The sequence below is a fragment of the Ostrea edulis genome, chromosome 9, assembly GCF_947568905.1.
Source record: "Ostrea edulis chromosome 9, xbOstEdul1.1, whole genome shotgun sequence".
Taxonomy (NCBI): domain Eukaryota; kingdom Metazoa; phylum Mollusca; class Bivalvia; order Ostreida; family Ostreidae; genus Ostrea; species Ostrea edulis.
The window spans coordinates 9,091,449-9,105,061 of NC_079172.1; the positions used below are offsets into that span (position 1 = coordinate 9,091,449).

General features: G+C 35.9%; 1 protein-coding gene across 2 annotated transcripts in view; it reads right to left on the reverse strand.

Annotated features, from left to right (window-relative positions):
- The window catches only part of LOC125658073 (huntingtin-like), a 65,142-nt gene that overhangs the window by 10,779 nt on the left and 40,750 nt on the right, over positions 1 to 13,613 (reverse strand). For both annotated transcript variants that reach the window (XM_056148449.1, XM_056148448.1), the window contains 10 exons: positions 12,790 to 12,932; positions 11,807 to 12,035; positions 8,933 to 9,032; positions 8,538 to 8,641; positions 8,282 to 8,357; positions 7,166 to 7,342; positions 5,251 to 5,327; positions 3,909 to 4,041; positions 1,772 to 1,891; positions 362 to 781 (listed from right to left, as the gene is read on the reverse strand). In XM_056148449.1, coding sequence (XP_056004424.1) covers positions 362 to 781; positions 1,772 to 1,891; positions 3,909 to 4,041; positions 5,251 to 5,327; positions 7,166 to 7,342; positions 8,282 to 8,357; positions 8,538 to 8,641; positions 8,933 to 9,032; positions 11,807 to 12,035; positions 12,790 to 12,932 — 1,579 coding nt within the window. The remainder of the gene's footprint in view (positions 1 to 361; positions 782 to 1,771; positions 1,892 to 3,908; positions 4,042 to 5,250; positions 5,328 to 7,165; positions 7,343 to 8,281; positions 8,358 to 8,537; positions 8,642 to 8,932; positions 9,033 to 11,806; positions 12,036 to 12,789; positions 12,933 to 13,613) is intronic.

Consider the following 13,613-nt stretch of genomic DNA (forward strand, 5'->3'; position numbering starts at 1 on the left):
TGATATATATGTAGCTTTAGTTATCACCTGTTGAATAAAAGTACTATGCATTGATGTACACAAGTAAAAACACAATGTATGAAGATAAATCTGTAATTTGGGCAAAGGAAGATATTCAAAAGTAATAGTATGAGGTCTATAATAGCGTGATTTTATTATATGCTTTATCCAATGTGTTGAAATGGTGTATATATTTGCAAGACTTAATGGATAATGAAAATATAAATTCACACTATGTAGATATATACATAACAAGTATTACTTTTATTTTCTTTATCTAACAAAGAATGAAATTAAAGTAATCAAATTTGAAAAAAAAGAAGAAGAATCTGTGTAATTACAGTCATTAAAAAGCACTCACCTCCATGCACAACACACTAAATTTACAAATATCACAGTGAGATTCCACAGGAATATCAGGTTTCCATGGCAACCCAGACATGGCTTGCAAATAACAGTTCAGTGTTTTGGTCAGAGAAAATATCATGTCTCGCCATGACACGTCCAAGAATATATCATTCATCTTTTCCTGGTATCGACTCTCTTTCACGACGAAGGATGAAAAGGTCAAGATCTGATGTGGAACGGGGAGGAGGTTGATGACGTAGTTAACGTGCCTGGTCAGAGTGAGCTGTGAGGCTTGGAATAAGTTGTCTGTGACTGGTTCCTGCAGAACCTGGTTCCCTTCACTGTCTAGAACTGTCACAGAGTCTGTGCTCTTTATAAGGGTGTACTGAGCTCCAAGTGTCAGGCATTCTGACAAGATGTCTAGACTGAACTCCTGGAAACAAGGCGAGATATCTGAACTTAATATTTACATCAAATAGATGAAGATTAATCGGAGTTAGTGATATTTAAGGATTCACATACATGAACTTTTCAAAACATCTGGACAACAATTACTGAAGTTGAGTGGGACACCCATTTGAAATGTCACGTTCTGAATTTTGTTTTCTGTTGATTATGTTATGTAGGCACTGGAACAGTGCATGTTTGTGTGTTATAGCTCCCTGCCTTTTTGTAAAACATACATTAATCAACGACATAGCCTACATCCCTACTTCTCAGTATATTAGCACCGCATTAAGTTCGGAATAAGGTTTATATTAATCGATTAAGCTAGTTCCCCTCCTTCTAATTTGCTTCCAACACGTGTGTATAAATCAATGCTAGAACACATAGCAGATTTATGCCCAATAGGTAGATCTACAGGACTATACTCCTTTGATTTTAACAGAGATTTTTTCAACAATCACCTCTTTGGTGAAATATGAATGTTAGGTGTGTTCTACTGCAAAACCTAAATGGTTGAAATATTCAATACTGGACGATTCTCTCTCTCTGTCACCTTGTAAATATGTTTCCACAAACATTACTACATGATTCATTTTACATGTAAGGCAGCAGCAGATCCAATGCCAGTGCCCCTCTCTGATAATTGTAATCCACTTTTTTTTTTTTTAGAAATAGAAACATGTCCAAAAACACTCAAACATATGTCTTATTTTCTCAGAACTCAGTAGCTTCAGGGCACTGCCCCTGGGTCCCCAATTAGGGTTTGCCCTAGACTCACTGGGACCTAGACAGTCCCCAAGTCCCCCAGTCTTTTTACCACAAAAAGCTACTTTATTATGTTTTTGAGAACTATTTATGCAAATCAACTAACGTCGTTGAAACACTTTCTGAATTATTCAAACTATATTATTTACAAAATATGGAACATAAATACGTTAGAGACTCAATTATTATGAGCAATCTGTATACGACCCACCTTTGTCATCATGATGGCTAGCATGTCAGCGTATTCCAGCTTGTGTAGAAGCAGGCCACACTCCCGGGGATTGGAGTGGGGGCTGAAGCACTGATACTTCACAATGGACATGAATAAATCCTACAAAATGAAAAGAAGACAATATGGACCTATGTAACACAAATTCCTCTGTGACCTTCAATGTCAAGGCATGATTGCTAAAAACATGATGCCATGACTTTCGTCTTAAAAGAATATACCATTGGTTTCTTTCTCATGTAGACATGCACAATGTAATTAAAAAGTTAGCTCATGTTCACAATTGTGGATATAAACCAAATTCATACAAAACAAAGCACACAGACAAAACATATGGACAAAGCAAAACAAACAAAACACCTTTCCATGAGGCATAAAAAAAAGATGTGTTGGAACAACATGGATGCGCCCGCTGGCAACAAAGTTAGAATCCAGGACTTTAGATCTATGTTGCAGTTTTACTAAAGTGAAATGATGATGTGATTTAAGGAATAGAACCCCCACCCCCCAGTACCAACAACTCTTAATGGGGTAAGTCTTGCAGTTGAAATCATGGTTATACACTTGCAAGGCATAAACTAGATTTCTTAAAAATTAAAATTATGCAACCACAGGCAACTTAAATCTGAACATGTTTCACGATATACAGTATCTTATGAAAAAAATCAAATTTAAAAAATCTATGGAAACCATGAATTGTATAAAATTCCCTTAGCCAAAAGTTATCCCTGTGGACCCATATAAGTACCTGACCTGCATATTCTCCTGATATATTTACGTCGCAAATTTCAATTCAAAATGTCCATGTATGACAAATATAATGAGCAAAAACTACGGACTGTTTGAAATTTTCTACGTCCAAGGGACATAACTCTGCCAATTTTTTTTTCACCAACTAAATACAAACTTGACCTGTGCATTCTTATGATATATCTATATCCTGAACTTTGATTCAAAATGCTGTGCATGACTGAGATAATGACCAGAAACGAAATCATCTAAATCCAAAGGGGCGCAACTCTGTTAACAAGATTACTGGAATTGGTACATAGTACACCCATCAAAAGCTTATGTAGGGTGTTTTCTAAAACCGCGAGTTGTAGAACTTTACATAAGGTAGTATCAGTCATCATCATGCTGTGACTTATTTCATTTTGCATCGTATGAATAAAAGGTTTTAGCTTAACAAGAGTACCGCCAACGGTACATAATATGCCCGTGAAAAGCTAATAAATATAGGGTGTTTTTCTTACACCTTGATTTGTAGAACTGGCTTCAAGTAGTATCAGCAATCATCAGGGTGTGACATACTTTCTTTGCATCGTAAATTCAAGACAAATCATGCACTCTCTATGTAATATTACAGTATATCGTATGAAGTTGAGGAAAGTCACATGATGTCAATTATTGACTTAATAAAATTCCAGGCATACGCATAGATGAGTTATGTTTCTAGTCATTTTGGACAGTGGCCAGTATATCATATGCGAATAAGTAGTTTCTTTAGGAAATAGCGGTTCAGTACAATGTCCTGCGAAACAAGAACATACCCACATTCTTTCCAGCAAGCTCGTGCATATACAAAAAATATATGTGCCCTTAAAACTATGACTTAACACGCAGATAACGTGTACATAAAGGTACAAAAATTTAAATGTCGAAATTGGCTGTTACAATATGAAAGAAAAATGAAAATAAAAACAGAAAACCCACAAATAGATGGATATACAGAAATACGATCCATCTAAAGATGGGTGTAAAAAAAATTATTCAACAAGAACTTGACCTGGATATTCTCCTGAAATGTCTGTATACCAAATTTCAGTTAAATATGCACATCTGTAGCAGATTTGATGAACAGAAATTGAATTATGACAGAATGACTGAAGGATGTAAGGGTGGAAAAAGGTAACACTAGATGTATGTATATGGCACTGCATTTAATTTTGGGGGCATAAAAGAGAGCTATTGTATACCCCATCTAGAAAATGATTAGAAACTACAAAACAATTCAAAATATCATACATGCAGTGGAACTGTTTGTTTTATGCAGTTCGGGTGTGTGTGTGTGTGGAGTTTTCTTCTTTTTTTTTTTTTGACAAACAACTTTCAAAATTACCTTGTCCATCTGATTGTGAGCATACTCTGTCTTGGTCAGAACAGGATGACATGAGCCTGCATAGAGTGACAGACAAGTCTCTGGATTCATGGTCCCCCTCAATCTCTGTAACAAGGACACCAGTCTGGCATGTCTACAACAAGTATCAGCATGAACATCAGAACAGGTATCAGCATGAACATCAGAACAAGTATCAACATGAACATCAGAACAAGTATCAACATGAACATCAGAACACTGTGTATATCAACATTAACATCAGAACAAGTATCAGCATGAACATCAGAACAAGTATCAACATGAACATCAGAACACTGTGTATATCAACATGAACATCAGAACAAGTATAAACATGAACATCAGAACAAGTATCAACATGAACATCAGAACAAGTATCAACATGAACATCAGAACACTGTGTATATCAACATGAACATCAGAACACTGTGTATATCAACATGAACATCAGAACAAGTATCAACATGAACATCAGAACAAGTATCAGCATGAACATCAGAACACTGTGTATATCAACATGAACATCAGAACAAGTATCAACATGAACATCAGAACACTGTGTATATCAGCATGAACATCAGAACAAGTATCAACATGAACATCAGAACAAGTATCAGCATGAACATCAGAACAAGTATCAGCATGAACATCAGAACGAACATCAGAACAAGTATCAACATGAACATCAGAACAAGTATCAGCATGAACATCATGAACATCAGAACAAGTATCAGCATGAACATCAGAACAAGTATCAACATGAACATCAGAACACTGTGTATATCAACATGAACATCAGAACACTGTGTATATCAACATGAACATCAGAACAAGTATCAGCATGAACATCAGAACAAGTAACAACATGAACATCAGAACAAGTAACAACATGAACATCAGAACAAGTATCAACATGAACATCAGAACACTGTGTATATCAACATGAACATCAGAACAAGTATCAGCATGAACATCAGAACAAGTATCAGCATAAACATCAGAACAAGTATCAACATGAACATCAGAACACTGTGTATATCAACATGAACATCAGAACACTGTGTATATCAACATGAACATCAGAACAAGTATCAACATGAACATCAGAACAAGTATCAACATGAACATAAGAACAAGTATCAACATGAACATCAGAACACTGTGTATATCAAAATCAACAATGAATATTAAGATTCTAATGCTGTTAAAAATCACCAGTCAATTTACGAATCCAACAAAAGGGGATTACTGCTTCACAATCACTTGTGAAAATGTGAATCATTCAGTCAGGATTATTTTATATTATGCTTTTCCCAAACCTCACCTCTTCAACAATGAATGGGTCTCCATAAACTTTATAAGTTTGTCCAAATCATCTACTGGCAACTGCTTCTTTGCATCCTGTTAAGAAAAATGCTTAAATTGAAGTAAATGTACATATACAAATTGATCAAAAATGTTACCTTCACATTGATACATACTACAAATGTTACCTTCACATTGATACATACTACAAATGTTACCTTCACATTGACACCTACTACAAATGTTACCTTCACATTGATACCTACTACAAATGTTACCTTCACATTGATACCTACTACAAATGTTACCTTCACATTGATACCTACTACAAATGTTACCTTCACATTGATACCTACTACAAATGTTACCTTCACATTGATACCTACTACAAATGTTACCTTCACATTGATACCTACTACAAATGTTACCTTCACATTGATACCTACTACAAATGTTACCTTCACATTGATACATACTACAAATGTTACCTTCACATTGATACCTACTACAAATGTTACCTTCACATTGATACCTACTACAAATGTTACCTTCACATTGACACCTACTACAAATGTTACCTTCACATTAACACCTACTACTACAGTACATGTACAACTAGTTCCAACTTCATGATCCATGTAAATGTATAAACATGCAAGTATATATACATCTACACTGTAAATTCAGAACAAATTTTCATGTATGATGCAATGACAAAGTTTGTGTCACAGACAAACATGTAGATATGGGTTTCTATGTAAAAGAATCTACATGTACAAAGCATGCATATGTAAATACATACACATGCATAAAGTCACAATAGAGAGCATAATTACGACCAAAGGAACAAGAGGCCCATGGGCCACATCGCTCAAATGCGTCACCTTGGCCCATATCTAAAGCTTTTCCATATACACTGTATATTACCATGTAAAACGTTAGTCCCTATTGTGGCCCCAACCTAACCCCCAGGGTCATGATTTTTACAAACTTGAATCTGCGCTATGTCAGGAAGCTTTCTTGTAAATGTAAACTTCTTTGGCCCAATGGTTCTTGAGAAGAATATTGTTAAACATTTTCTTTACATATTAGTATGTAAAACTTTGATCCCCTATTGTGGCCCCATTCTACCCCTGGGGGCCATGATTTTTACAAATCTGAATCTGCACTATGTAAGGAAGTCTTCATGCAAATGTAAACTTCTTTGGCCCAATGGTTCTTGAGAAGATTTTTTTAATATATTAAAATGTAGAACTTTGATCTCCTACTGTGGCCCCATCCTTCCCCTAGGGGCCATGATTTTAACAAATTTGAAGCTGCACTATGTCAGGAAGCTTTCATATAAATCTCAGCTCTTCTGGCCCAGTGGTTCTCGAGAAGAAGATTTTTAAAGATTTTCCCTATTTATTTCCATGTAAAACCTATCCCGGGACCATGATTTAAACTAACTTGAATCTGCACTATGTGAGGAAGCTTCCAAGTAAATTTGTACTTTTCTGGCCCAGTGGTTCTTGAGAAGATTTTTAAATGACCCCACCCTATTTTTTGCATTTTTGTGATTATGTCCCCTTGAAGGGGGCATGGCCCTTCATTTGAACAAACTTGAAAACCCTTCACTCAATGATGCTTTGTGCCAAGTTTGGTTGAAATTGGCTCAATGGTTCTGGAGAAGATGAAAATCTGAAAAGTTTACGCCGACAGACAACAGACAAATTTTGATCAGAAAAGCTCACTTGAACTTGCATCTTTGGCTCAGGTGAGCTAAAAGGTATACATGTACAATTTTTTTTTTAAATCCATGCTACAAATTTTTTCTTTTTACAGATTCATAGCAACATGCCTCTGGGATTTTAAAAACCTGCTTAAAACATTGAAATTATCCACATACAATACAATTGTATGTACACGTACAAGTATCTTGTTTGAATACAAACCTCAAAGTTATCTGCCAGTAACATTTCCACCCTGTGACAGGCAATGGTGTCACAGAGGCGAGTAACAGAGAGATGATGGGTGTTTAGAAACTTGTCAATCAACAGGGTCAACAGGGCACCTGTCTGACTCAGATGTATGGCTTCTACACACTTCATAGTCTTCTTGATCAGGGATGGCTGTGAGAGGAAAATGAAATTTGTGTGACTCATACGTATGACATTAAAGAATGAAGATGAGGGAGGGCAGGCTTTTTCTTTCTAATTATCTAATAAAAAAAAGTATGGAATAATTTTTTTTAAAAATTCAAAACTCATGACTTTTAAACAATTCCAGCACACAGGAAATGTTAGAAAAACCTCCCACAATGTGCCAAGAATAATTGATGTGCTTTTTTGTATCTGTATATATACACATGTATTAATGACATCGCGATCAAATATTTGAAACTGCATATTAAACCCTGTTGGCCATTTTTGGCAAAATTTTAACTGTTTATGCATCCGGATTACCCAGACTTGGTCAAATCTTTTATAGATGGGAGCCAGACTTAGTCAAATCTTTTACAGAATGGGAGCCAGACTTAGTCAAATCTTTTACAGAATGGGAGCCAGACTTAGTCAAATCTTTTACAGAATGGGAGCCAGACTTTGTTAAATCTTTTACAGAAGGGAGCCAGACTTTGTCAAATCTTTTACAGGCGGAAGTATATAAAATGTAGTTGGGAATTCGGGATATTTTTCTTTGCATCGGAAAAATGCATGTCTTGAGAGAAATTTTTATTCATTTGAGGGTAGACATGGTTAATGCACAGATGTAGAAGGGTCTGACACCCAATTCAGTAATTAATATTTCTAAGTCCTAATGCATATCATATAGTGCATGTATATCCACCAAAATCATGAGCAATAGTGTTAAACCAACACACTGAAACGATTTTGTGATGTCATTTGCTGTTGTCGACATGGCAAGGCTCAAGAACTTATCAATTTACAGTATCTAATATAAACTATTTTTAGGAATGCCAATTAACCAGTCAAATTGCAAGTTACAACTGAAATTACATTGTAACTGCCTGATCATACTAGAATTTAGTGTCTGATGTCAACAATTCTTACCTTTGATACATCTTGACCTCTTGCATGGATTGCTTGAATGAACAAACAGCTGGCTGCAGAGTTTCTATGTATTGCACTACAAGTATACATCAAGATTTTTTGATGACAAACATTACATTCAAAATACTTCTTCAATCTTACCTACATATACATGTATTAGATAGAAAGAAGTAATTCTGTAACTCCAGAATTTCTTTAACCGCTGTATCTATTATGAGAAACTTTTGAACTCTGATCTGGGAAAGGCTGTAGGTACCTGATGAAATCCTGGACAGGTGATTCTCGGGAAAGTTGTACCAGGTCACTAACATGGTTTATCACTAACCACGTCATGTGTTCAGCATCCAGCATATTCTCACACTAAAACATCAGCACACATTTAATCAGCATTTTAGAATCTTACCTAGACAGTGACATCTGTTTTCTTTGTTTTTTTTATACAAGTTACCCGTATCTTTACAAGCTCTGGACAATACTCTAGAAATGATTTTATTCTTGAGACTTTTATTTGCACAAAACTATGAAATAATGAAAATTTATTTTTTGGAAAATTTTTCTACATTTTTACTATCTCAAATATAAATCAACAAAACTGAACTCCCAAATATTTAATCACATGAGAAGTTCCTCATCTAGCGCAAGATTATTTACCACAAAATCGCAGAAGAGAATGATTCCACCTCTTCGTAAGATTTCCTGGTTACAACAGTGGGTCTCTATCACAGGGGGTGCCTCATGACTCGTCGACTGACTGAAAACAAGTCAAAATTTAGTTTAATACAATGCTTCCCTACTCTGACATCATTTCTAGAAAAAAATCATAACAAAAATTAATACAGGTGACTCTCGATGGCTGGAACTTCGATCTCTAGAAGTTCTTGGTCTCTTAAAGTGAAATCATGGTCCCGATTTTTTTCTCTATATAACAAACCAAATTTACTATCGATCTCTCGAAGTTCTTGATCTCTTGAAGTGAAGTTGGGTCCCGTAAAACACATTTCATTGTTTTCCACTCTCGATCTCTTGAAGTGGCGGTAGCGTTACTCAAGCGTGTAATAATTTCCGCTTGGGCCTTACCTAGATTTTGTTGAATGCCAGAGGGGTAATTAGGTGTTTACATAGTTGAAACATCATTGGTGCTTCTTTGTGAAGGTGACACACTTGAGTATATAATTGGCTAATTGGTCAGTTTACACCTTGCACCAGGGTTTTGAGTCAGGATGATTAAAATTATATATAATCCGACTATGAAAAAAAAGCAATAATTTGTTTTGACGTGACAACGAGAGAGTAAATTTTATACATAATTTAGAGATCTACAGACTGTTAAATTTCTCGAGTTTATTCTTTGTGTAAAGTTACTCTAAAACATTGTTTTACTCATTCGTTAGAATTTTTGTTTTGGGTACAGCAACATCATGGACTTAACATTGTGCTCAGCTGTTTAGTTTGTGATAGTAAAGCGTCATCAGAACTTGGTTTTGTATGTTTATTTAAGCATGATTAAAGAACAAATAAATACATAAACTTTGAAATGTTTTTATTAATGCAAAATTCGGTTTTTTATTTTGATATCAAAGTACCTCACGAATATGAAGGAAAACATGTCAAAACGATATCATATGATCTTGTTGGTATACATTTCCGGTTACTGTAAAATCTGAACCATACCGGCGGACCTTCAATTTCCGAATTTCGATCTCTCGAAGTTTTATCAAGGTCCCTTGAACTTCGAGTTATCGATAGTCACCTGTATAATATACACTTGAATATTTAATTCTACTCTTTACTTAAAATATGAGACCCCACTTTATCATGTACAGTAAAACAGGATTTAATGAACCTATGGCGAGTCAATACATCTCTGCTAAAACTGGAATTTGCTACAGTTCATGTACAGCATATCCACATCTCCTAACATCATGTAATAGTTTACTCTGTTATAATCAGGACTTCGTGTGTTTACTATAATTCACTGTATAGAGGACTGTACTGACTATTTCCCAGTAGATGCCTATTGGCAATAACCATGTTTATTTCCCGGTTTGAGATGTTTGCTAGCAATAACCATGTTTATTTCCTGGTTTGAGATGTTTGTTAGCAATAACCATGTTTATTTCCTGGTTTGAGATGTTTGCTAGCAATAACCATGTTTATTTCCTGGTTTGAGATGTTTGTTAGCAATAACCATGTTTATTTCCCAGTTTGAGATGTTTGTTAGCAATAACCGTGTTTATTTCCTGGTTTGAGATGTTTGTTAGCAATAACCATGTTTATTTCCTGGTTTGAGATGTTTGTTAGCAATAACCATGTTTATTTCCCGGTTTGAGATGTTTGCTAGCAATAACCCTGTTTATTTCCCGGTTTGAGATGTTTGTTAGCAATAACCCTGTTTATTTCCTGGTTTGAGATGTTTGTTAGCAATAACCATGTTTATTTCCCGGTTTGAGATGTTTGTTAGCAATAACCGTTTATTTCCTGGTTTGAGATGTTTGTTAGCAATAACCGTGTTCATTATGACAGCCTGTTACAGCACAGTGTATCACATTACTAAGTTTCTGATCTGAAGTGTCTGTTATAATCGAGTTTTACTGTTACAGTACCATGTTCTTGGTTTTGAGCTGTCTGTTATAATCGAGTTTTACTGTACCATGCTCTTGGTTTTGAGGTGTCTGTTATAATAGAGTTTTACTGTACCATGTTCTTAGTTTTGAGGTGTCTGTTGTAATAAGAGTTCTACTGTACCTTGTTGTTCTTGGTTTTGAGGTGTCTGTTATAACAGAGTTTTACTGTACCATGCTCTTGGGTTTGAGGTGTCTGTCATAATCGAGTTTTACTGTTACAGTACCATGTTCTTGGTTTTGAGGTGTCTGTTATAATAGAGTTTTACTGTACCTTGTTCTTGGGTTTGAGGTGCCTGTTAGCTGTATTACTGAATAGTGTACTGTTGTATCTTGTCAAAGTCTGAGGTGGTCATTAAACATTTTACTATACCTCATTCTAGGTTCAAGGTGTTCATTATGATTGTATTTCACTGTACCTCTGTCCAGGTTTGAGATGTTTATTATAAATGTATTTTACTGTACCTCCTTCCAGGTTTAAGGTGTTTATTATAATCATGTTTTAATGTACCCCATTCCATATTTGATTGATTGATGTTTTCCGCCACACTCAACAATTTTTCAGTTATCTGGTGGTGCCCAGTTTTTATTGGTGGAAGAGAAAACCCAGATACAATGTACCTGGGAAGAGACCACCGACCTTCCGAAAGTAAACTGGGAAACTTTCTCACTTACCGGCGTGAGCGGGATTCGAACCAGTGCCGACAGAGGTGAGAGGCCGTGTGATTTTGAGCGCGATGCTCTAACCATTCGGCCACGGAGGCCCCTCATTCCATATTTGAGGTTTGTGTTATAATAGCGTTTTATTGTATCTCTGTCCAGTAAGAGGTATCCAATTATAATCATGTTTTAATGTACCCCATTCCACATTTAAAGTGTGTGTTATAATTGTGTTTTACTGTACCTCGTTCCAGGTTTGAGGTGTCTGTTAGGGGTCTGCATCACCTCACTCCACAAAGTTTGGTCATCATAATTCAGGAGGATCAGAATATTACACCACTGTAGGGTCAAAGTTGGCAGGGTCATGGAAACGGAGAGGAAGCTACGATTGACTTCTCTGATGCTGTAAAAACAATCACCAGTCTCCTCTTTTGCAATCTGCAAGGCGCTGGTCGCCACCTTCCTGAACATGCCTGTGGAATCCAAGATCATATTGATGACATTTATAATTGATTGATTGTATATTGTTTAACGTCACTCATATGGAGATGTCACCATTGCCGGTGAAGGGCTACAATATTTAGGCCTATGTTCGGTACTTATGGCCTTTGAGCAGGGAGACGTCTTTCTCATGCAACACCTGCCATGACACAGGGCCTTGGTTTTTGCGGTCTCATCTGAAGGATTACCTCGTTTAGTCGCCTCTTAAGACATCAAGGAGTACTGATGACCTATTCTAACTCAGATCCTCATGGGATATCTCATTTATAAAGACAACACTTAACATAGACACAACACTTATCCAAATCATTAACAGAAACAGAGGTCTTTCTAAAGCTTTCTAATGCTTTTTTTTTAGCCCTAACTGTGGCCCTACACCAGACAAAGACCTGGTCCGCTGTATTAGGATAACTACATATCATTTTGACAAAGAATTTGTTGCTTGTTAGAAATATTTTTCTAGACCTATCTTTCAAGTCCACACCAGCCCTAGGAGTCACAATTTAAATCTATAGTACACATACACATATACTGTATATGCATAAATACCAGTTGATTTCATTTATCTCTCATCAACTTGAGAAAACACTGAAGATATTTCATCTGCATGGATTAGTTGAGTGGTGTCAATGAAATACTTCAATAGGATTATGCTGAATATGAATTCACAAACTCTAGCATTGTTGTGGTTTATAAAAGAGAAATGTTGTATGATGATGTAAGTACCTGACTGGAACATGTGAGTGATATACAGCAGGAGTTGTGATAACTGCTGGGAAAGGAAGTCTGCATGGTCATGTGATTCATGATATGATGATTCGTGATCTATGATGAACTTCAGACATTTCCCAATCACCTGAACCAGGAACCTACAAAAGTCAACAAACTGTCAGCATCATAAAATTTCAGTTCTGGCTCCACACTACTTTTAAAATAAAAGTTTCTCACAACGAAATTATGTCAGAATGTAAATAAAAGTTTCTCACAACAAAATGATGTCAGAATGTAAACAAGATGTACTGTGAGCAATGCTGACTAAGAATACCCCCCGCTTACCCCAATCTCCCAAAGGGTGTTGTTAATAGGTATAAATTACCTCTTTCCTGAGTGTAAAAATATGGTATGCATTTGTAGAAGAAAATGGAAGATATAGTCCAAACACAAATCCATGGCATAAACCTATAATTTTGACCTTGAGATCAAAGGTCAAGGTCATAAAGAGGTCATGAATGTACATGACACATAATCTCATGGTGATACACCCATGTCTTATGGTATGACTATGTCAAAACCCTATAATCAATTTTGACCTTGAGGTCAAAGTTCAAGGTCATATACAGGTCATGAAGGTACTCGACACATCGTCTCATGGTGATACACTCATTTGTCAAATATGATATGCCTATGTCAAAGAACAAAGAAGTCATGGCCCGGACATGAATCCATTGTAAAAACCTTTAATTTTGACCTTGAGGTCAAGGTCATATGGAGGTCATGAAGGTACATGACACATCATCTCCTGGTGATACACTCATGTGTCAAATATGGTA